Source organism: Pipistrellus hanaki, assembly GCF_964339955.1.
Source record: "Pipistrellus hanaki genome assembly, chromosome: 3".
Taxonomy (NCBI): Eukaryota; Metazoa; Chordata; class Mammalia; order Chiroptera; family Vespertilionidae; genus Pipistrellus; species Pipistrellus hanaki.
Genome location: NC_140505.1, coordinates 109758634 through 109784527, shown reverse-complemented (window position 1 = coordinate 109784527; position 25894 = coordinate 109758634). Strand labels below are relative to the sequence as shown.

General features: G+C 40.7%; 1 protein-coding gene across 5 annotated transcripts in view; it reads left to right on the top strand.

Annotated features, from left to right (window-relative positions):
- CRADD (CARD and death domain containing adaptor protein) overlaps window positions 1-25894 on the top strand; it is a 181285-nt gene that overhangs the window by 65963 nt on the left and 89428 nt on the right. For 2 of the 5 annotated variants that reach the window (XM_084880377.1, XM_084880378.1), the window contains exon 3: window positions 3511-3555. The exons of the other annotated variants lie outside the window; for them this stretch is intronic. In XM_084880377.1, the coding sequence (XP_084736503.1) occupies window positions 3511-3555 (45 nt within the window). The remainder of the gene's footprint in view (window positions 1-3510; window positions 3556-25894) is intronic. 5 annotated transcript variants of the gene reach the window in all.

The window sequence follows — 25894 nt, the reverse complement described above, 5'->3', positions numbered from 1 at the left end:
TCGAAGTGGATCAAAAACCTTAATATAAGATCTGAAACAATAAGTTACATAGAAGAAAATATAGGTACTAAACTTATGAACCTGGGTTGTAGAGAACACTTAATGAACTTGATCTCAAAGACAAGGAAAATAAAGGCAAAGATAAGTGAATGGGGCTATATAAAACTATAAAGCTTCTTCAGATCAAAAGAAACTAACATCAAAACAAAGAAACAGCCAACTAGATGAGAGATGATATTTGAAAACACTAGCTCTGACAAAGATTTAATTTCCAAAATATATAAAGAACTTGTAAAACTCAACAGCAAACAAATAAACAACCCAATAAAAAAGTGGCCAGAGGACCTGAAAATACACCTCTCCCAAGAAGACATATGAACAGCCAATAGATATATAAAAAGATGTTCAACTTCACTGGCAGTTAGGAAAATGCAAATCAAAACCACAATGAGCTACCACCTTACACTTGCTGGAATGACCACTATCAACAAGACAAGCAATAACAAGTGTTGGAGAGGTTGTGGAAAAAAGGGAACTCTCATTCACTGCTGGTTGGAATGTAGACTGGTACAACCACTATGGAAAGCAGTCTTGCTATTCCTCAAAAAATTAAGAATAGAGCTACCATAGGATCCAGCATCCTACTCCTGGGTTTATACTTGAAAAACTCGAAATCATGTATTCACAAAGATATATGCACCCTTATGTTCATTGGAGCATTATTTACTGTGGCCAAGACATGGAAACTACCAAAGTGTCCTGTGGTAGAGGACTGAATAAAGAAGATGTAGTATATATACACAATGGAATACTATCTTATATAATAAAAGGCTAATATGCAAATCAAGAGAATGGCAGAACGACCAGTTGATATGACATACACTGTGGCCAACTGGCCTGATCTGCTGCCATCGGCCCTCCCCACCCCTGGCTCAGCTATTGAGTTTCTGCCTCCCCCAGGCCCTTGGTCTCCCAGGGCCAAGGCCGCTCCAATGAGTGAGCTGTGCCCATGTTTACAGTGCCCTGGACCAAATGGCCTGCAAGATCAACTTGACCAAGTTCAGCCACAGCAAGTGCTCCTCCTTCATTGTGACTGACCTGGTGGCCTGAGGCCTGGATGTCCCACTGCTGGACAACGTCATCAACTTCAGCTTCCTGGCCAAGGGCAAGCTCTTCCTGCACCACATGGGTTGTGTGGCCCGGGCTGGCTGAAGTAGCACAGCATATTCCTTGGTGGCCCCAGATGAGGTCCCCTATCTGCTGGACCTGCACCTATTCCTGGGCTGTGCCTTTACCCTTGCCCGCCCCCATGAGAAGCCCTTAGGTGCAGTCGGTGTGGATGGTGTGCTAGGCTGAGTTGCCACAGAAAGTGGTGGACAACAAGGCCTGCAGAACACCCTGGAGGCATCACTGCAACTGTGGGGTTTGGGCTGTGTGGCTGGCAATGCCCAGCAGCAATATGTGTGCTTGCAGCTGGTGCCCTAGCCAGAGTCCATCAAGCAGGCCAAGGAGCTGGACCTTGTAGGACAGGGCCTGCAGCCCCTTCTTCACCCTGAGCTTTGAGGAGGAGGAGCTGCAGCCGCTGAGGCTGGTGGACAGCATCAGCAGTATCGCTGTGGGCGACCATCTTTGAGATCAATGCCTCCAGCCAGGACCTGAGCAGCCAGGTGATGGAGGACAAGCCGTAGAAGGACTGCAAGGCCATCGCCAGATTCCAGCAGGGCCAGCAGGAGTGGCAGGAGGACCTGGCTGGCCCAGCCCCGAGCTTCCCAGCGCATCAGGCATCACAGCCTAGAAAAGAAGAAGAGGTGGAGGGAACAGTGAGAGAGAACATGGAGGGTGTCTTCACAGAGGTTGTGGGTCAGAAATGGCAGCAGTCAGGACCTGAGCGGGGAGCCAGGAGGCAGAAGGAAGAGGCCTGGTTGCTGGACCAGGATTTCTATGTCCCCTACCAGCGCAAGGACTTCGACAGTGAATGGTGTCTGAGCATTGGTGGGGATGGGTGTACCTTTGAGCAGCAGGTGGCTGGTGCTGTCCTGAACCTGATGGGGGATGAAGTGCAGAACCTGACCAGGGACCTGCAGCTGCTCAAATGGGACTGGAGGAAGAAGAAGCAGTTTGTGAGACAGTCAGGATAGGAGGACAAGAAGATTAAGACAGGAAGTGGTCATACATCAGCAGCTCCTACAAGTGGGATCTCCACCAGAAGTGGAAGCAGAAACAGAAAATGGCCATGTGCTCAATGCCTGAGCCCCAGTGGGTCGCCAGCAATCAGCCCTATTGGGGTGCTGTTTCGGCCATTCCAGTTGGGGCATGTGCAGAAGGCCACCAATTGATGTGTCTTTCTCTCATCCATGTTTCTCTCTCTGTCTCTTGTCTTCCCTTCTAAAAACCAGTGAAAAATGTCCTCTGGTGAGGATTAACAAAAAAGAAAAACAAAATATGTTTACATCTATATAATAAAAGGCTAATATGCAAATTGACCAAATGGCAGAATGACCGCGCATTATGACATGCACTGATCACCAGACACTCAATGCAGGAGCTGCTCCCTAGTGGTCAGTGTGCTCCCAGAGGGGGAGTGCTGCACAGCCAGAAGCTGGGCTCATGGCTGGTGAATGCAGTGGTGGTGGAGGGAGCCTCTCCTGCCTCTGCGCCAGGGTTTAGGATGTCTGACTTCTGGATGTCCCATGGGGAGTGGGCCTAAGCCAGCAGTCGGAAATCCTACAGGTTCTCTTGGACTTTGAGAGGGCGCAGGCCAGGCTGAGTGACACTACCCGCCCCCCCCCCCCTGCCCCGGTGTATAAATTTCATGCACAGGGCCTCTAGTACATACATATATATAAACATATGAATAATGGGGTACTGGGGGGTGGTGCCCCACCAGCACACAAATTTTGTGCACCAGGCCTCTAGTTCAGCCATAAAAAGAATGAAATAGCGCCATTTGCAACAATAATGATGGACCTCGAGAACATTATGCTAACTGAAATAAGTCAGAAAAAGCTAAGAACCATATGATTTAATTCATATGTGGGATATAAAATTGAAACCCATGAACACACCATAAGCAGCAGTGTGGTGGTTGCCAGAGGGAAGGGGTTGGGGTACAAGTGACTAGAATTAAGATTCTGATTATAATCTAAGTGGCTAGCATTAAGCTTTAGATTCCCAAAGCTTCCATTTCAAAGATATCCAAATATGTTTTAATAAACATATTTTTGACTGTATTAATATAGCAACTAGCAAAACAACTATATAGATTAGGAACCAAGGCATCCTACCTCACCCATGAACTTCCTTTTTTAGAAAGTCTTGGACTTAAATAACTGACCACTTCAGTGACCCTACTTCTCCCCACACCCTAATTCCTGCTCATATTCTTTAAATTTATTATTAAAGACTGGCCCTGTAAAATACTTGCCAGCTTTCCGCTCCAACCCCAGACCCTAACAAAGACAAAGACCCAGGTCCTCACTTCCTTTCTCTCTCTCTCTCTTTCTCTCCAAGACTTCGCTGTATGGCCCTCATGGTGCCATGGACCCTCCAGGACCTGTGAGTAACAAATCTCGTTCTTCAGAGTCCCCTGATGGTTTGCTAAAGTGTGTCCTGTGGTCATAATAAGAACCACAAGGGCCCGTCCAGCCACAATGTTGGCATCAGTTCGGGAAATGTCCATGGGGGCTCACCACAGTAATACAGTGGCCCTGATGAGTGCCTCAGATGTTTCTAGCTGATAGCATCACTATCAATGGGCTGAGACTGTCACAGCAGCTCACGTGGTACTGGTCGTTGGCAGGTCTCACTTTCTTACCATTTGGGCCCTTCTGTGAGCTGCTGAGTGTCCTCCTGGCACGGAGGTTGGCTTTCCGCCAGAGAGAACAATCCTAAAAAGCAAGGTGGAAGCCACAATGCATTTTATGACTTAGTCTTGGAAGTCACACTCCTTTGTCATATCAGGAATATCCTATTGGTCACACAGGTCACCTTGGGTGGGTGGGGTAGGAGGGCTACACAGGCATGTGCAGGAATCACTGGGTCATTTTGCAGGCTGGCAATCACAAAAGGGCTAATATGTTTTAAAACAAATAATTTTTTAAGGCTTACCATTTTAAAACCTAAAACTTAGATTCTTTTACTCACAAACTAAAAGTTTTTTTTTAAAATATACCTATATCCGTGTTTTGCTCAGTTTCCACTGATAACAGAATATCCTTGTATTTGCTTTAAAATCTACAGTTACAATTAATCTTCTGGTACAGACTGATCTTAGAAGTGCTATCCAAAAATGTGTGGCAACAAAGCAGCAGCTTCTGAATACCTGACTCTGACGAAGGTAGTGGAGAAATAAGGGATAGAATAACTTCGCCTTTGAGGGTGAGACAGAGGGCAGGCTGTACTTAAGGAACCCTTGGGGGTGGCTTTACTGGCCAATGTGGGCCATGGCCATTTTCCTGGGACTTTATTTCCACTGGACTCCAGTGGAGGGTAAGCAGGGCTTCTGCTGAAGGTTTCCTGGTAGCATCCCAAATTACAGTTATATTTCTATTGCTTCCCACTGCCTGCCTCAAGAGCTTTGTCCCCAGCAATCTATTCTGTCTGGTTATATATAGAAAAATGTTGACTGAGGTTTGTCTAAAATATGAGGGGACATTAAGGTATGGACTCTGGGATAGCCATGACTCCCCTTCCTTATCCCTCACATCTCTGGTTCTTCCCAGCAGTGTTTTGTGTCATCAGACATGTGGCGTTAGGGACCTGCAATTTTTCTGTTCCAAATTTTGAAGGTAGGAGAATATCACTACTAAAATTATGCTAATTTGGGGGACCACTTTTCTTAGCCCCATTCTCATTAGAACTTGAGAAGGAGAAAAGAACAATAGGATGTTGTTGATCTAACCTCTTTATTTCTGCAGGAAAGGAAGGAAAAGGAGGAGGAGGAAGGGGAGGGAAAATGTGCAGGTGAGTGTCATGTTCTTTGAGAGATAGTTTTGCAGATTCCTCAGGCTTTGGAGTGGGAAAATGGATTGTAGGCAATTAAGGAGGGAGCCAAAAGGTCAGTCAGGAGGCCATGGTAGTTGTTCAAGGGGGATGTTGGCTTGGATGAGAGTGGAAATGGTGCAGTTAGGAAAGGGTGGTTAGGCTAAGAGTATGTAATGTAGGCAGAGCCCACAGGACCATGTGCTGGGCTTGTGTAGATATTATGGTACATTGCTCCTATTATTAGAGTTTAATGATGTGTATTCATACCCTACATTTGTTTTTTGCTAAGAAATTAAGTGTATGAGTTTTTCTCATTGCTACTATTGTTACTGTGACTGGATTTGATTCAAAAGTGTATTATTGCCCAGGCAGTGTGGTTCAGTGATTAAGCATTGACCTATGAACCAGGAAGTCATGATTTGATTCCTGGTCAGGGCACATGCCTGGGTTGCAGGCTCGATCCCCAGTGTGGGAGGTGCAGGAAACAACTGATAAGTGATTCTCTCTCATTATTGATTGAAGTTTCTCTCTCTCCCTCTCCCTTCCTCTGTGAAATCAATAAAATATATATATTTTAAAAAGTATATTACCAAATATAGAATGAAAACTGTCCCAACCCTATGTGACATTAGAATTTAGAAAAAGGTTTTAAAGATTTATCATAACTGTGTTTAGCAATGAATATGAGATTCCCCTCCTTGCTATCTTTATTACATTATTTATCAAATAGGTAATTTGGGGGGCTTGTTATAAAAACTTGACAACTGACCATTTTTAAGGAAATACACAAATATCCAAACCAATAATTAAATATTTCTCATAGGCTACTAAGAAACACAACTTATAATTTCACTCCTTTCTTTTAGTTAAAATTTTTGTGGTTCTCTAAAGTCGAATAAAATAAGATCATCTCAGTGTTTCTAAGAAATGTACTGAAAAGTAATATATTTGGCATTATTCAATTTGTTTGATTTGTTAATTTGATTTTCATAAAAATGTTATTAATTTTAGATTTGTTAAATTTTAACTTGATACCACTTTATATTAATTTACCGTTGGAGCATTCATTAAGATCTTTGGGGTATACAGTTTAACCTTAAGTGTCGAATCTGATTATAAGAAAGAAAAGTTTGGAACCTTGAGGCTGGAACGGTTCACAGCTGACTCTTATGAAATCAAATAAGTTCTCATAATCATTTGCAGCCATTATTTGTGTGCTTTTGCGGTACCTTATTTCTACTGAGCTATCCTTACATGTTTCCAGGAATTCAAGGGCTAAGGAACATTGTACTAAGAATTTGAAATAGAAGGCATTTAATTTTGTGGGAGTGTACAGTGTTTATTAACTTTTATGTTTAAGGACCAGCAAAATGGAGAAGTGTATTGTGTTATACAACATATTTTGTTATAAGTATGTTTACTTTTATTGTACATAATGTAACCAGTAACCAGGATGGAAAATACACAGAGAAACACTAATTGTTGATATAATTTGCCTCAGAGGGGGATGGGGAATAAAGATTATGGCATAAGAAGAGAAAAAAATCTTTTTACCAATTAGAGTAAAATTACTAGTTAAAAAAGAGTTGCATAGATGAATGAACAATAATAAAACATTCACTCTCCTTTCCTGAATATTTACAAACTTCTATATTTCTTTGCTTAGATATTTGGTAAAGGAATAAAATTTCTCTGGTTTGCTGGATGTTCACTAGTTCCAGTTGTTTGCTCTCTGAAGCTCTTTACCTTTCATTTTAATCACCAGAGGATACTATTTTGCTATTTTGAAATAATTTCAGTTTTCAACTTGCACTTTGCCCAGTGAGAGCCTTTCCCCATTTCATTCTTCCTTTTCCTTTGCCCCACTGCTCAGTTTATATCCACCTTTTTTCCTGTAGCCAAGGAAGGAACTTGTTAACCAAGACTTTATGAACTGACTGAGTTTTAATACCACATTTCTTCATGCTCTTTCCCTTTTTTTTCTTCTTAATTTTTCACGGGAGGAGGGTTTAAGAGTCTTGGTTGCTCAGGAAATTCACTTTCCTGCTAGGAAAATGTCTGTGGTTTGCTAAGAACAGTTTTCTTCCTAACTAGAATATTTTGTGGTATTTATTTATTTTTTATTTTTTAAAATATATTTTATTGATTTTTTACAGAGAGGAAGGGAGAGGGAGAGAGAGTTAGAAACATCGATGAGAAAGAAACATCGACCAGCTGCCTCTTGCACACCCCCTACCAGGGATGTGCTCGCAACCAGTGTATGTGCCCTTGACCAGAATTGAACCTGGGACCTTTCAGTCTGCAGATCGACGCTCTACCACTGAGCCAAACCAGTTTCGGCACTTTGTGGTATTTAGTAATTATTATTATTATTATTATTGTCATCATCATCTATAGAGAGTGGTATGGAAATCATTATAGTATGTAAAAATTAATCTTATCTTTTCTAATCATTTAAAAACTTTTTTTTTTATTGATTAAGGTATTACGTGTCCTCATCCCCCCCATTCCTAATCATTTTTTTGATTCAGACTTTATGTGTAAGGGAATTATCTTTATGGAATTCAACCTTCTGTGAACACGGTAAAGAAGATAACTATCTCATATAAATGAAAGGCATATATCCAATTTTGAATTATTTGGGAAATAAATCCCCATGGAAAAATGAACTTAAGGGATTAATAAATTTTCTCAATTCAGAAATTGAGATAGGGTTGAATGGATATTTAAAATCTTGAGTGTGATTATAATTTGAAAATGTAAGGTATAGAGAGCAAAAAAAGGCTCAATATTTTTGAAATTATCAATGATTAGATTGTGTGCTTGATATGCTTGTAGATAAACATTTTAGCACACATTTCCTTTTGCATGGAATAAAGGTATTATATACACATATATAAATATTATCTAATAAAGAAGGAATATGCTAATTGAACCTCGCGCCATAGCAAAGATGGTGGCGCCCATAGCCAGTAAGGAGGGAATATGCTAATTGATTGCCATGCCCTCAGAGATGGTGGCGCCAATAGCCACAAGATGGCAGCACCCAGTCCCCTTAGCCCCGCCAGGGCAGCAGGCACATGCCTGCCTCCAGAGTCCCCCAGTCCCCTCAGCCCCCAAGACATCCAGGGCCCAAGGTACAGGCAAGCCTCAGATGGCAGCTGCCTAGCAGCCCAGGGCTGCCTGAGGCTCAGGTAACCAGAGCCAGCCAAGGCTTGAGCTGCTGGAAGTGTCAGCAGCAGAGGTGTGATGGGGTGTTGCCTTCTCCTGATCACCAGGTCACCTTCCATTTCTGAGGGCTTGTGGACTGTGAGAGGGGGCAGGCTGGGCTGAATTTTTATGCATCGGGCCTTTAGTCCTATCTAATAAAAGGGTAATATGCAAATAACAATCATTTTATCACAAAGATGGAGGTGCCCATAGCCACAAGATGACAGTACCCAATTCTCTTAGCCCCACTGGAGTGCCCCAGGGGGCGGCTTCTGAGAGTGGGCAGCGTGAATGGCCTGGTGGAATGCTTGCTTCATTGCTGTGGCATCGAGGCAAGTGTTCCACCCCGGCTGCAAGGGCTTCTGGGCAGCGGGCATGGAGTGGCTAGGGGGTGGGGGGAAAATGCTTGTGTCATCATCCTGGTGACGAGGCAAGCATTCTGCACCCAGCCATGGATAAGCCTTTGGGCCATGGAGAGCCTCTGGGCAGTGGGCACGGAGCAGCCAGGCCCCACAGAGAGCTACTGGCACATGTATTCATGCACAGGGCTATTAGAATATATATATGTATATATGTATATATGTATATATTGATTTCAGAGAGGAAGGGAGAAAGAGATAGAAACATCAATGATGAGAGAGACTCATTGATCGACTTCCTCCTACATGCTCCCCATTGGGGATTGAGCTGGCAACCCAGCATGTACTCTGGGAATCGAACTGTTCATAGGTTGATGCTGAGCCACACCAGCCAGACATAAAAGGCTTTTTTGTACAGTTATTTAAGAGGTCAAGCAGGACTCAATGGTGTTCTTTTTTGCTTTTAATGAAAGTTTTAATTAATAATAAAGGTAGTAATAATAATGGCTTATATTTGTATAGCACTTTTTAGTTTACCGTATATTGGTGTATAAAATGCATGATCCATTTAGCCCTCTGTGAAGGAGACAGGGTAATATTATCTCCATTTAGGAACCAGGAAACCGGGATCCAAGAAGTGTACCTCAGGTCATCTGATTCCTGGAACAGTATTTTTTCCAGCAAATACCAATGTTCTCTGTGCTAACAGTGGTATCGCAGAGTGGCTGTGTTCAGAGAGGGTAAGCCTCTTTATGGAGGGCGAGGGAGTGAAGGGTCTCCTGGTTGTGCTCTCCTAGGATTATGTTAGAGGTTTGCAATATAAAAAGCACAGCTCCAATCACGCATGTGAATGGGGAAGGGGGGTGGGGAAGATGTGGACTAAGCATGATCAGTGATCAGCTATTATTTTTTTCCAGAATAATTTATTTGTTCTTTGTTTCCTTTTCTCCATCTGGCATTCTTTAGGGAAAGCATTAATTAGTACTTTGCTTTTTAATATTGCTTTTTGCCCTTTCTTAAATCTATGGATTTAAGAGAAAAAAAAAAACAGTTAAAATACCTTACATCGAGAATGTTTAATTTAGTAACTTCTTATCTGTGAATTGGTGAAAGACTGCTGTATATGATTTTAGCCGATTATCTTAGTCTAGTTACAGAATTCCAACCAGTTTGAGGCATAGTTTGAGAATCACTAAAAAATATTTTGAAAGTGATTAAAATGACATTTCTTGCCTTCTGAGGAACATTTGTGTAGATAATAAATTATTTGTATTTGAATTTTCTCATAGAAAATTTCAAGTTCCTGCCTGTTCTACTTGTCTTCCTTCATCTTCTGACAGCTTAAAGAAGCCTTGTTACTAGGTCTCTGTAATTTTTTATTTTTATCCTAAGATTTCCTTAGGGAATTTTAAGATTTCTGGGGCCAAGCTTATTGCTAGGCTGTGTCTTGTCCTCACCCTTCCCATGTGAACTTGAGAAGAATGTGTATTCTGTTCTGTTGGATTGAATGTTCTTTTGTGTCTGTTAGGTCAGTCTGGTCTAACGTGTACTTTAAGTCCAGAGTTTCCTTATTGATCTTTTGTCTGGATGGTCTGTCATACTGTTGAAAGTGGGCCCTGGCTGGTGCTCTGATGTTGGGTGCATAAATATTCACAATTGTCATACCCTTTTGATGAATTGATCCCTTTGTCATTATATAGTGACCTTCTTTGTCTCTTATAATTTTTGGCTTAAAGTTTATTTTGTCTAATATAATTATGGCTATTCTACTTTCTTTTGGTTTCTATTTGCATGAACTAGCTTTTTCTATCCCATTACTTATCTATGCATGTCTGTAAAGCTAAAGTGAATCTCTTATAGGTAGCATATGATTAAATCTTTTGTTTTGTTTTGTTTTTTGTTAATCTTCACCTAAGGATATTTTTTTCCATTGCGTTTCAGAGAGTACAAAGGAGGGATAGGAGACAGAGAGAGAGAGAAAAATCAATGTAAAAGAGACACATCAACTGGTTGCCTCATGCACACTCCCCTACTAGGAGTAGGGAGTGACTCTGCAACCAAAGATGTGCTCTTGCTTGGGAATTGAACCCATGACCCTTGATATGCAGGGTCACACTCTAACCACTTAGCAACACCAGCCAGGGTGTTTTTTTTTTTGTTGTTGTTGTTTTTTAATTTTTTATTTTTTTTTAATCTATTTGGCCATTCTGTCTTTTGTTTGGATAATTCAGTCAATTTACATTATGGACTTGCTATTATAGATCTACTAGTGGCCTGGTACATGAAATTCATGTACATTAAAAGGGAATTAGAGGAAATATTTTAATATTGCTTTTTGCCCTTTCTCAATAATAGAAGTGTCAGAGATAAAAGAAAATTAGTAAAATGTATAGAAAATCTTCCTCCATCAGAGTCTGGGGCGTGCCAGGGACCCAGAGTCAAATTCCCACCCACCTGCGTGTGCCTCGAAATCGCATGAGACCCAGACCTGGCTAGCCCCACCCCCATCAAGCACCATGGGGCGGGGGTGCATTCTCAGGTCCCCCAGTCTGGCACCAGAGAGAAGGCACAGACTCAGGTTCCCCATCAAGCCCTGCTGGGTGGGAGGCACCATCTCAGGTCCCCTGGCTTGGTGTTGGGTGGGTGGGCACGGCCTCAGATTCCCTGGTGCAGCCTCAGGTCCCCCAGCCCAGCCTCAGGTCTCCTGGTCCCAGCACAGGGGTGCCAGGGCACGAGGACATTATGGCCATTTGCATATTAGCTCTTCATTATATAGAATTATATAGGATATGGACTTACTATTGCCATTTTATTGTTTTCTGGCTGTTTTATAGTTTCATTTTTTCTTTTTTACTTTCTTTGTGATTGATGATTTTCTGTTATGGTGTGCTTAGATTTCTTTATCCTTTGTGTATCTATTGTAGGCTTTTGCTTTGCAGTTACCATGAAATTTTTATAAAACATCTTATCTATACTTAAAATAGGGTAATATGTAAATTGGTCAGGATGCTGTCTCATAATGGCTGATCAGCAGGAGGGTGGGGCAGCGAGCTACAAGCAGCGAAGAGCTACAGGAGGGAGAGGCAGCAAGGTACGTGCGGCAAAGAGCTATGAACAGTGGTGGATCGGAAGGCCAGCTGAGGCAAGCAGCAGTGAGCTACTCACACACAGATTCCTGTGCAGGGCACTAGAATTTATTATAGCAGTCTATTTTAAGCTGATAACAACTTAACTTCACATGCATACAAAAGCTGTGTATTGCTACACTCCTTCTTCCCCCATATTTTATGCTTTTGATGTTACCTATATTTATATTATGTCTCTATTAACTGTTTTACTTATAGTTACCTTTAATACTTTTATCTTTTGACTTTACACCAGAGTTGTGACTTATCTACCATTACATTAGAGTATTCTGAATGTAACTATATATTTACCTTTATATACTTTTATATAAAGTAAGTTTTATACTTTTATATATTTTCCTGTTATTAATTGGCATACTTTTATTTCAACTTGAAGAACACCCTTTAATATTTCTTCTACCCGTCTAGTGATGATGAACTCCTTCAGCTTTTGTAGATCTGAATAACTTTTTATTTCTCCTTCAATTCCAAAGGACAGCTTTGCTGGGTTGGGTCTTCTTAGCTGGCATTTTTCTTTCAGCACTTTCAATATATCATTCTATTCCCTCTGGCCTACAAAGTTTCTGTTGCTACATCTGCTGATAATCTTAAGGTTTTTTTTTTAATATGTAACAAGTTGCTTTTCTCTTGCTGCTTTTAAGATTCTTTGTATTTAATTTTTGATAGTTGAATTATCATGTCTCTGTATAATCTTTTTGGATTCATCTTACTTGGTACTTTTGAGGTTTCTTGCATCTGGATGTCTATCCCCACTCCTCTTCCCATCCAGTCCCTCCAGATTAGGGAAGAATGCCTATTGGCTATCACAGCTTTGTGACCCAGGGGCTGTCTAGCAAGTCAGCCATAAAAGTTGGGGCATTAGATGTGTGGCGAAGTTTCTTCCAGGGAGATACTAATGACTTGATTTTATTGTTGGAGTGAGCCAGAGGGAGAAGGAGCTGGAAGTTTCTACTGGCTCTTTGGGCTCCAGGGAGGATTGCAGTCAGTCCTTATATGTATGCTAATTAGAAGCCAAATCCTCAGGCAACAATTTATAGAGTATGCAGTTAAACCCTTTGCAGTGAACACTAGAAGGTTTGCATTCTTGCCTGCTTCCATTGCACTGAGCCTTGGGGGTATAGTTGCAGTGAGTACTCATTTGTGTCTGTTAAGAACTGCTTCTTTGTTTGGTATGGTCCTGAGAGACTCATGAATGCAAGCTCTATTGGCTATCAGAACTAGGCAATCTGGAGGCCATCTCCCAGGTGGCAGCTACAAAAGCTGGGGTGCCAGACATGTGTATAAGCTCCTTCCAGACAGATGATAGTGACCTAGTTTTGTTGTTGGAGCAGACCAGAGGGAGAAGGTGGGGGAAGTGCCTGCCAGCTCCCCAAGGCCCTGGGATGGGATGGATCCCAGCCAGCCCTTAGATGCCTGCCAAATTAGAAGTTGGACCTTCAGGCAGCAGCTTGTAAAGTATGCACTCAAACCCCTTCTAGGTAAAGACTGAAAGATGGGAGTTTTTGCCTGCTTCCTCTGAACTGAGCCATTGAGGGATAGCCTTGGCAAGTGCTCATGTTAAGAATTGATTTTTTGCTAGTCTTAGGGGCCTCACGAACACAAGCCCTGTTGGCTTTTAGAGTTAGGTTTTTGGGGGCCTGCCCCTTCAGTGGGAGTCTCAAAAGTTGGGCACTAGATGTGCAGTCCAAACACTTAATTTCTCAGGGAGAAACTGAGAATTAGAAATTCCTTACTGATTATATGGCACAATGCTGAGGATCTGGTGTTTGGTGAGAGTGTGTCTCAGACTTTCCTAACCATTTCAATGTGGGTGTTTTCTCATTCACTCACGTGTAGGAGTCACTCAGCCAGTTTCTGGATTTTTCTCAGAGGAAATTGATCTGTGTGTAGCCATACATTCAGTGAGTCCATGGGAGGAAGGAAGTTTAGGAACCTTTTCTGTTGACTTTTTGGACCCTCTGTTTTTGTTTTTTTAATTAACATTTATTGAGGCTTACTGTGTGTGGGGTACTGTGCTTAGGCTTTTGATCCTACATTATCACAGTAATTCTCGTAGCAACACACACACACACACACACACACACACACACACACACACATACACACACAATTTAGACACATGCCCAGTAAGGTCTGAGTGATTTGAGTTATGTGGAAAGGTGTCACCTGTCTGCCAGTCATACCTAGGAACAAATTAGTGGCAAAGATGGGCGTGGTCACTGCAAGTGTATGAAACCTAAATATATGAATCTTCCACACAAAGGAAATTTCATGCACTGAATCCCTGGCTGTCTTGTGGACTAATGGACGTTAATTAGCTTGGATGTAACATGCAACGAAAGCTCTGGATACTGGTCATGTTTTGCTGAACTCCCAGCTGCCCATCTTTCAGGACTAGCTTGGAGGAAAAGGGACATTGGGACCTGAGAAATATCACCTCATGCAAATAAAGCATCTTCCACATCCCATCCTCCCATGGAAATCTTAGAAAATTCATTTTTTGAATATATTGCAAGAACCTCACTACCATGAACGACAGGGTAGTTTGATTCTCTAGTAATAGTACTGGCCCCATTTTACAGAAAAATAAAAAGAGGAGACATGCCCAAGGATGTACAGTTAGTGAATGACAGAGCTTGGGTGTCAGTCTTGATCTGTTTGATTTAAAAGCCGTAAGCACATTTCACACTCTCTTAGAGAGGGACAGGGTTCATGTCCTTTACTTCCCCAACTCCCACTATTCTTTAAGAGTATGTCTTAAAGTAGTCTTATAACAAGCTACATATGACATCAAAATAATGTATGAGTACAACTCCTCTGAAGAAATACACATAAGCAAATTTAATTAAACATTATTAGAAACATATCCAATCAAGATAAATCAATATTAACATTTTATAGTATATCATTCCATGTTTCTTATGCGAGAAATTAAATATATATATTGGAAGTGCTCTTAGGATAACTGTATTCTGCTAACAAGTTTCTCTTTAATATACCCCAAATCATGTGCTTACTAAGAACCATTTGTATTTTTTCTTAGCTCTGTTTATGCCATTTGAACTTATTATCGCAAGTATGTAATCTAATTAAGTATTACACAAATCAGTGAAATGGGAGTATAAAAATAGACCTGTTTTTGTCACTAAAATTAGGTTGAATGTCTTAGCAAAATGCAATCAGGATGAATCACTAAAACAGAATAACTATAAAAAAGAAGTATTAAAAGTCATGACGGATTCCACATTCCTATTGTTTCATAAGTGTATTTACATTTTTGTTCTTTGGTAGTAAAAAACTAAACTGAAAATAGAGAAAATGGACTATAGATATGACTTATGTAGGAAAGTGATATGGAATTCTGTTAAGCAAATATCCAAGTCCTTAGTGTTAAATAAAAAGTTTTAGGGAGCAGTTGTTATGTATCCTCACTTTATTTAGCTTTTGAAATTAAGCAATTAACTTCAGGTTCTAGATGCATTAGATAAGGATACTTCCACTCTTTATATCTGAAAAGGAGAATTATATAATTTGCTAAGCTACTGTTTTTTTGTTTTTTTGTTTTTCTTTTTACTTAATATATCATGGGCATATTTCTATACAGATGAACATATTTTATGGTAATATAACATGTTCAGAAAAGTGCACAAATCTTAAGTGTACAGCTTAGTGAATGATCACAAAGCAATCATATCCATGCAACCAACACCTAGGTAAAAAACAAAACAAAACACTTCCAGCCTTGGCTGGTGTGGCTCAGTTAGATGAGCATTGTCTCATGAACCAAAAGGTTGCAGGATTAATTCCCAGTAAGGCACATACCCAGGTTGTAGGTTTGATCCCCCATCAGGTTGTATATGGGAGGCAACTGATCTCTCTCTCTCTCTCTCTCTCTCTCTCTCTCTCTCTCTCTCTCTCTCTCTCTCTCTCTCTCATACACACACACACACATACACACAATCAATAAAAACATATGTCATGGCTATGTACACATAAGGAACTATCTGGCATTGAAATTGGGACTCAAAAGAACTGTTGGCTCAGAAAGGAACTCACTACAAACTGATTCATTTGCTTCTCAGCATAACCATTATGGCTTGTTGCAGTTTAGGTTCTTACAAGGGTATTTCTTGGATCACATGATCTCACACATCTAGAGGAAATAATGAACAAAATAAACAGACCCAGAGAAAGAGAACCAGTGATCAGACTCTCAAACCTCAGAGGGAAAGTTAGGGGGGATGGGGATAAGGGAAAGAGAGCAACCAAAGGACTTGTATGCATACATATGGGCCTGGCCAGTGGCCATGGACAACGGGGGTGGGGGGGTGGGGGGGCATATCTAGGGAGGGGTTTGGGATGGGAATGGGGGAATAAGGACAATTATGTGAGACCATAATCAATTAAAAAAAAACATATTGGAAAAAAGAATAGAAAGAAAAACATTTCCAGTACCCCAGAAGCCCCCTATGACCCCTTCTTCCTCATCAAAGAACAACTGTAATCTATTTTTAAAGTTTGTGTAAAAAAAATATACATAGTTTTTAATTTTTTACTCAATATTTGTTTGTGAAATTAATCTATATTTTTAATGTGTATTATTTGTTCATTCATTGTCACTGCTTAATATTTTTTCATTTAAAAAACATGCCGAAGTATTTACTTATTGTTTGTAAGTTTATGTGCCTAGGAATGGAATTGCTGGGTCATAGGATATATTTATGTTGAACTTTAGGGAATATTACTAAAGTGGTTCAACCAACTTATACCCCATCATAAAATGAATGTGAGTTTCTGTAGCTCCAGCTCTTTGACAAATACTTTGTATTATCAATTTTATTGATTTTATCCCATCTGGTATAAATGTGTGGTAGTATCTTGTGATTTTCATTTACATTTTCCTGGTACTTAATGAGATTGAACACTTTTTCTATATATTTATTTACCTATTTAGGATATTTTTGGTGGTGGTGGAGTTTGAAGTGACTGTTTAAGTTCTTGCCCATTTTTCAGTAGAATTATCAGACTATTTCTTATTTGCTTGTACTTTTTACATTCTAGATATGAGTTCCTTTGTTAAATGTTATATGTGTTAAAAATATCTGTTCCCACTTTTGCTTTTGTTACTCTTTTGACAAGGGATAATGTAAGTTCTTGATTTTAATGTAATTTAACAATTTTCCCTGTATAATTAGTGTATTTTTTACTCCTTTGTAAGAAATCTTTGCCTATTCCCAATCCAAAGACATAAAGATATCCTTCTATGTTATCATCCACCCAATTTATTGTTTTACCTTTCACAGTTAGATCTATAATTCACATGGAATCAATTTACGTGTTTGCAAGTATCCATACATGCACAGTTCAGTTCTCTTCATTGGTTTATTTTCCTTTTGTTAAAATATGCTTTGATTACTGTAGTTTAGTAAATTGAAGACTGTCTTCTTTGTACTAATTTCTTGTGATATTTTTTGGCCCTTTGCATTTTCAAGTAAAGCTTAGAATCAGCTTGTCAGTCTCCACAAATATCCACAGAGACATACTCAGACTTGCAAAGATTTTGATCAATATTGCTCTGGATCTGTAGATCAATTGCTTTGACAATCAATCTATTGAAATGACATCTTTGCAGTATTGAGCCTTTCAGTTCATGTACATGGAATATCTTCCTATTTGGGTCTTATTCAATTTGCTCAATGTTTTATATTTTAATTACTTAGCTTTGATATAATTCTTTACAATGGCTATAGAATTTTGTGGGTAACATCCAAATTTAATTAATAGCATATGTTTTAAACTTAGATTATTTCTATATTTTTCATTATTATGAACAGCATGATTATGAACATTTACATATATACATTTTTTTTTTTTTTTTTTTTTTTGCCATAGTATCTTTCTTTCTCCTTAGAATTAACTCCTGAAACTGGAATTTCTGGGTGATACAGCATGCACTTTTATCTTTTCCTATGGATTATATAATTTTTAACTGTAACCTATAGTTATAATAGATTCCACTCTTGCCAATGTAGAGAATTAGTCATTTATTTTTAGTATTTTTCAACTTGATGGGAAAAATTAATAACTCATTGCCCAGCCAGTGTGGCTCAGTGATTGAACATCAGCCCATGAACCAGGTGGTCATGGTTTGATTTCCAGTCAGGGCACATACCTGGGTTGCCCGCTTAATCCCCAGTAGGGGATGTGCAAGAGGCAGCCAATCAATGTTTCTCTATCATTGATGTTTCTATCTCTCTATCCTTCTCCCTTCCTCTCTCTAAAATCAATAAAAATATATATTGAAAAAATAATAATATCTCATTTCAATTTTCACTTTTATTACTAGTGAGATTGAGCAAGGTTTCATTTGGCTACTTATAGTTCTTTTGTGAATAGCCTGTTTGTGGCTTTTGTTTCTTTCCTATCAGTGTTTTTATCTTTTTTTATTTATTAGTCACTGCTCTTTATATATCACAGATAGAAACTCTTTATCACATATATTTATAAAATATAAATCTGTACAATAAATGAATTAACCAGTGTTAAATTTTGTTAACTGATGTTACTAGAGTGGGCCTTTGCATAAGAGCAAAAAAGGAATTCTATTTAGCCTATTCAAATTGTGGTTATTCCCCAAATATTTATATCATTGACATTTAGTAATATCATAGCAATAATGTGCTTGGTAACAGGGACTAAAGCAACTTGATAAAGTAGAAGAAAAATATTATAATAGAATGGGAAGATCACTGAAATTAAAGCCAGAAACCTGGGTTTTAGATCCAGCTTCCACCTCTCTTTTCCTCAGTGATCTTGGTTAACGTACATACTCTTTCTGAGCCTTAATTTCCTCATCTGTACAGTGGGCATGTTTATATTATATTGATATATATATATACACATATATATATATATATCACTGTGCTAAGATAATATCATATTTGAAAAATGTATTCCAAACAAAAGTTACAAATACAAATTATAATGCTAATAAGTATATCATAGTATAAGTATATAAATTTGAATGTATACTTTATTAAAATTATCATCTTTTGAGGTAACCTAATTTATGAAATATTCAGCTTAACATCCAATTCTGTGATTTGTGGGGTATACCAACTTTCATGACTCCTTTAAAAAGAAATGGTTTGTTGTTAAAAAAAATTAAGCTGATGTTCTATGTGACAATTCAGTGTGCTTGTAGTATATTGGCTTCTAGGGCACTGAGCTTCTGTTTCCAATATTGACAGCTTTTGTGAGCTCATGAGCCATCATTCTATAAAAGCCATTTTGACCTGTGATGAGGGCACTGCATTGATGTTGAAAAATCTATATTTTGGTCCTTTTGTTAAAATGCACTCTTTACAAAGAGGCAATATGAACTCGTATTGCAAAGGATAGTCTTTTTTTTTCTTTTAAAATCAGGTAATTTAATTATGTGTCTTCCACAGCCTTTTATCTTTCTTTGCAAAGGAACTGACCTCATTTTGACACCTCATATTGGAAGCTGATTTTTTTACCCACAGAATTAATTAACATGCAAATGAATACTTTTCTCCAGACTTGGGAACACTGATTTTTTGATTAGCATTTAAATGTCACTCTTAATGATGTCAGACTGACACTTAAGAGAAAATTAAAGTGATAGTCATCTTCTGATTATTTTCTAGAGCAGTGGTCAGCAAACTCATTAGTCAACAAAGCCAAATATCAACAGTACAATGACTGAAATTTCTTTTGAGAGCCAAATTTTTTAAATTTAAACTTCTAATGCCACTCCTTCAAAATAGACTCGCCCAGGCTGTGGTATTTTGTGAAGAACCACACTCAAGGGGCCAAAGAGCTGCATATAGCTCGCGAGCCGCAGTTTGCCGACCACAATTCTAGAGCATGTTATTGGTATTTCTGATTATGTGGTCTTAGTGGGACCTTTAGTCCTTTACTGTTTATAGGCTGAGTCAGATCCAAGAACAAGCTTGGTGCAGCAAGTGAGTTCTGGTCTTCCTTTGCTGATAGTTTATAGATAGACCTTGTATTGCTTCTCAGTAATAAGTTTATGCAGGAGCAGCACCTGCAAGGACTGTTAGCAGCAAGTAAAGGTTTCTAGGAGCAAAGAGGGGGGTGTAGAGGGGCTTTTTTTTTTCTTTTTTTTTTCAAAATTGTGTTAAAGAATAAAAAAGATGGGCCCTGACTGGGTAGGTCAGTTGGTTAGAGTGTTGTCCTGATATACCAAAGTGGTGGGTTTGATATCCCATCAGGGCACATATGAGAAGCAATTAATGATTGCATCAACAAGTGGAACAATAAATAGATGTTTCTCAATCTCTCTCTCTCTCTCTCTCTCTCTCTCTCTCTCTCTCTCTCTCACTCTCTCTCTCTCTCATTCTCTCTCTTGCCTTCTTTCTTCTCTCTCTCCCTTCCTCTCTTTCTCTCTAAAAATATCTATACTAATAAAAGGGTAACATGCTAATATGCTAATTAGACTGGCAGACCTTACAGACGACCTTCTGGACCTCTTTCCAGACAAAGCTGTGGCTGGGAGAGCCCATCTCAGAGCCCTGGCAGGGTGGGCAGGGCAGGCAGGGCCTGCGTGTGGGTGGGGATCAATGGCAGAGCCCAGGCCGGGTGGGAAACACCTGCCTCTGCTCTGCCATTGATCCCAGAGTCCCAGCAGGGTGGACAGGGCCTCCCTCTGTGCAGCATTGATCACAGAGCGAGGCAGGGTGGGCAGGCAGGAGGGAGGGGGCGGGCATTTGAGCAGGCCAGCAGAGTGGGGGCAGTTGGGAGTGAGTAGGCTGGCAGGGGGCAGTTGGGGGCAGGCAGGCCAGTAGTAGGGGGCAGTTGGGTGCAATCAGGCCAGCAGGCAGAGTGGTTAGTGATCAGGCAGGAAGGCAAGTGAATGGTTAAGAACCTGCGGTCCCAGATTGCAAGAGGGATGTTTGACTGCCGGTTTAGGCCCCATTCTGCATTGAGCAGGCCTAAACTGGCAGTCAGACATCCCTCGAGGGGTCCCAGATTGGAGAGGGTGCAAGCTGGGCTGAGGGACAGCCCACATGCACAAATTTCATGCACCGGGCCACTACTTCAAGCTAATAAAAGGGTAGCATGCAAATTAACTGTCACTCTGTCACAAAGATGGTGGTGCCCATAGTCACAAGATGGCAGTGCCCAGTTCTCTCAGCCCCACTGGAGTCCCTCAGTCCCAGGGGGTGGCCACTGAGAGTGGGCAGTGTGAGTGGCCTGGCAGAATGCTTGCTTTGTTGCCACGTTGATGAGGCAAGTGTTCTGTGCTCAGCTGCGGATGGGCCTCTGGGCTGCGGACGTGGAGTGGCCAGGCCCCACAGAGAGGTACTGGCACACAGATTTGTGTGCAGGGCTACTAATCTCTATATGTAAAAGGCTAAGTGACTATTGCATCTGAAACAACTGAATGGATGACTTAACAGGCTGCGTGGGGTGACCAGGCGGGCAGGGGGATTAGTGAGGGGCAACCAAACGACCCAGCAGCAGTCTGTGTGGGGTGACCAGGCTGGCAGGGGATTTAGTGACGGGTGGCCAAATGACCGAGCAGCAGGCTGTATGGGCAACCAGGCCAGCAGAAGGGGCAGTTGGGGGTGACCAGGCTGGTGGGGGGCAGTTGGGGGCAACCAGGCCAGTAAGAAAGATACTCAAGGGTGACCAGGCTGGTGGGAGGACAGTTGGGGGTGACTATGCCAGCATGGGGGGAAGTTGGGTGTGACCAGGTAAGTAGGGGGGGCAGTTAGGGGTGATCAGGCAGGCAGGCAGGTGAGCAGTTAGGACTCAGTGGTCCCAGATTGTGAGAGGGATGTCCAACTGTCGGTTTCGGCCCAATTCCGAGGATTGGGCCTAAACCGGCAGTCGGACATCCCTCGTGGAGTCCCAGATTGGGGAGGGTGAAGGCTGGCCTGAGAGGGTTCCCCCCATGCACAGATTTCGTGCATCAGGCCTCTAGTATATATATAAAAGCCTAAGTGACCAAACGACTAATCGACCAGCCACTCTGATGCACAATGATCACCAGGGGGCAGATGCTCAATGCAGGAGCTGCCCCCTGGTGATCAATGCATCCCACAGTGGGAGTGCCGGTCAGCTGACCAGATGAGGGGGACTGGGATGAGCAGGAGCGACTCCTTCCCAACCGCTTGCCTCTTCTTACACAACATCCTCGAGGGATGTTAGATGTCGATTTCAGCCCTGTCACTGCAGGTCACGCTGAGGGACCCTATTAGTGCACGAATCTGTGCACCTGGCCTCTAGTCAATAAATAGAAATTAAAAAGGATAAAGATGAACTTTGAAGTTAGATATTCATAGATTCAAATTTTGCCTGTGCCACTTTGAAGGTGTGTGACTTGAGCAACTTACTTCCCTTCTCTGAGATTCAATTTTTTCATCAGTAAAATATAAATAGTAATATCTACCAATCAGTTTGTTGGGAGCAATAAAGGTATATAAAGTATTACACAGTCAGCATAAGTTATCCACTATAACAAAAAAACCTCCAAAATCCCAGTGTTTTAACTTAGGATATTTATTATTGGGTGAGGGGGCCTCTGATCCATGTAGACATTCAGCAACCCAGACTTCTTTCATCCAGTGGCCCTGACATTCTCTAGGGTCCTGGCACCCTTCATTAGATTATCTGTCTCTGGCAGACAGGTAAGGGAAGAGCACGAACATGTGGCTTGCACAGGTGGCGTTACGGGCCAGGCTGGACGTGGTACACATCACTTCCATTCATAGCCCACTGGCCAGAACTCAGTTCCATAGACGTGCCTACCACTTTCAGGTGAGCCTGGAGAATGTCTCAGGAGGAAAACAAAATGGGTGTGTTTGGTGAACACATAGCATCCAGTAATATTTGTTGAGTAAATGAAAGAAAAAAAATGAATGGGTTCTTTGTTGATTTTCCTTTCCATGGATTCCTAGAGCGTTAGAGCTGATGGGGGTCTTAGAAGTGATGAAGTTTTACCCTCTCTTTTTACAGACGAGGAGCCTGAGTGCCCCGGGGAATTTAGTGACCTATGCAAGCTCTTCCAGCTATTCGAGGCAGGACTGGAGAACCTGAATTTGCTTCTCCCAAATGCTCTGTTTATTCTCTTTAGTTATTTGAAACACCCTTGGTTTTTTTGGCATAAGGTTGCCCTTGCCTTGTGGCAGATGAAGATAGGGAGTTAAAATTAAGTTATTCTGGTCATGATAGGTAGACTTCAGTTTTCTTTGGATGAAGGAACTAGGTATTTTAGGGAAGTGAGAATCCCTGAAGGTGCCACAGCCTCTCATTTGGGACTGAGAATGAGAATTCAATTTCACTCACCTGCTCACGTATTTAAGCAACCTTTCCCTAGCCCCCTTCTATATGTAACAAAGTATAAAAGATGATGTGGATGCAACAGTGTTTAAAACAAAATGTACAGACTAGGGAATGTGTCAAATATTTAAACAGGAATTACTCCATAAAATGAGAGTGCGGTGGCAGCAATAATGTGGAAGTGATCAGCTGCTGGGGTGCTGAGAGAAAGGGGTAAAGAGAAGCTTCATGGAGGAAACTGGTCTGGATCTTACAAAATGGGTTAGGATTTATTGCTCTGAATCATATACTAGTAAACGCGTGTGTGTATTTGTATAATTGGAGTTGATAATCTTGGCTAGCTATAACTGTGCATTGAGGAAAAATGGGGGAAGAAAACTAAACAGACAAAACCCCCAAACCATCATCAAGTCTATGTTAAATTAGCATTAAGCACTCACATATGCCATTCACCCATCATTTTGTCGAGTTTTTACCAGTCAATAATAAAAAAGTAATCTTTTGGATACAGGTCAGTCATCATCAACAAATATTTTCTTGTGAGCCAGCAAGTTCTTGATGCCATCCTTCTAGGCCCAATGGGCTTTGCATACTTTTTAGTTAAGTACTGTCCCTTGAAAGAATTTATAGAGTCAGGGTTAAGATGCATGGACATCATAAAACCACGAGTCAGTACAAAGAGATACACATACACTGTGGAGGACTTGCGAACATATATACAGGTTTGGATTCAGGGGCTTGATTTTCAGAAATTTCTGAAAAGTACTATTTAGAGCCTAGGTGTGTAGGGTTGTTGGGAATGCTGGGGAGTTGGCAACTCGGGAATCTGGTTTGTCTGATGTCTGTCCTTCTCCCAGTGCCTATTGCGTGGCTGAGAACGCAGGTAGGAGTCAGGCGCCTGTGATGCTTTCCATTTTGGAGGTTAGCTCAGGGCTGCCTGGGATCAGTCAGGAAGCCTGAGGTGTTTGTTTTCAGCCCCTCAGCTCCTCTTTGCTGTCTCTTTCCCCCACCTTCTCATGAAACATTAACAGTAGGTGTCATCAGAATTTGTATTGTTTTAAAATAACATTTTAAATTCTAAAAGCATTCTTACAGTAACAATTGAAGTTGTACAAAAAAAAGGATACATAAACGTTAATTGTCCCTCTTTCCCCAAACTGTTTATACTCATATTTTAAAAAGTATCTTTCTAGAAATTTTATATAGACTTACCTGCATACACAGATATATACTTTTTAATAAAAGTGGACTCACTTAATATGTGCATTTTTCTGTAACTTGCTTTCTTTGATGAATACTATGTGGTATAGCTTTTCATACTACTACATAGTTTTACCTTTTTTTTTTTTTTTTTTTTTTTTTTTTTAATAAACAGAATAGCTGTCCCTATACTGCTTCTATATAATTCTTATTGAATAATATTTACATTTACTTTCTTTTGCCATAATTATACAATCTTTTGCCATAATTATACAATTATACATAATCCTTTGCCATTTATTATACAATCTGCTGCAGAGAACATCCTTGTAGCCATCAGTAAACTTGTGTTATTTGAAGAAACTTGCAGTGGAGTTCCTAGATCAAAAAGCACGCATGTTTAAAAGTTTGATAGATAATAGTAAATTGTCTTCTAGAAAGACTGTCCTTATTTTCATTTTATCCACACTGTATGCAAATTTCTTTTCTCCCCATTATTTTTCAATCTTGGACGTGGGGCCAGAGAAGGAGAGGCAAAGAGGAGAGAGCCTGCTAAAAATAAGTGGCTTAGAAAACATATATTCACACAAAAAACTTACACATAGCAGCATATTCACAATAGCCAAAAAGTGAAAATTATATTCAACTATCCTATATAATAAAAAGGTAATATGCAAATTGATCCCAACAGCAGAACGATCGGGAATGACTGGTCACTATAACACGCACTGACCACTAGGGGTCAGATACTCAACACAGGAACTGCCCTCTGGTGGTCATTGCACTCCCACAGGGGAGCTTTGCTCAGCCAGAAACTGGGCTCACAGCTGAGAGCACAGTGGTGGTTGGGGGAGGGATGTCTGACTGCCAGCTTAGGCTCAATAACCCAGGGAGCGGGCCTAAGCTGGCAGGTGAACATCCCCTGAAGGGTCCCGGACTGTGAGAGGGTGCAAGCCTAGCTGAGGGACCCAACCCTTCTCCGAGTGCATGAATTTTCATGCATCAGGTCTCTAGTTGAGCAATAAACAAAATGTAGTGTGTAGATTTTAGATAAAAGCATTTATTTAGATAAAAGCAAAGGAGCTATAGTCAGGAGACAAAGATTCAGGTAGCCACCTAAATTGTGTTTTGCTGAAATAGTGAAAGTTTCTACCTACGTTCCTAGTTAGGTTCCATTTTATGTAAGGTTTCCAAATTCATACACTCTGATTGGTCCAAATTGCTCAGTTCTGATTGGTTGGCATTATGCATCCTGATTGGTCATTATGGAACAGTTCTGGTTAGACAATGCAGTCCATTGGTCAACAGATAAAACCAGGAATTCTCTCATAATAGTGGATTCAGATGTCAGAAATGAGCAGGGCATAGTGGGGAAGCCTAGAGTTCAATCTGAAGTTCTTCCTGGTGTGCAAAGCACATGAGAAGCCCCTATCAGCAAATGGCCTCTAGGCTCTTATTATTTGTAAAATTTTGGCGCTCAGTTCACCACTGGAAGTCTATTGCAGTAGATAAATTCTTTGGGTTCACAGCAAATGAATATTTCTTCTCTGGATTCACACATACAATGGAATGTTATTCAGCAATAAAAGAAATGAAATACTAAACATGCTCTAACATGGATGAACCTTGAAAGCCTTGTGCTAAGTGGAAAAAGCTGGTCAGAAA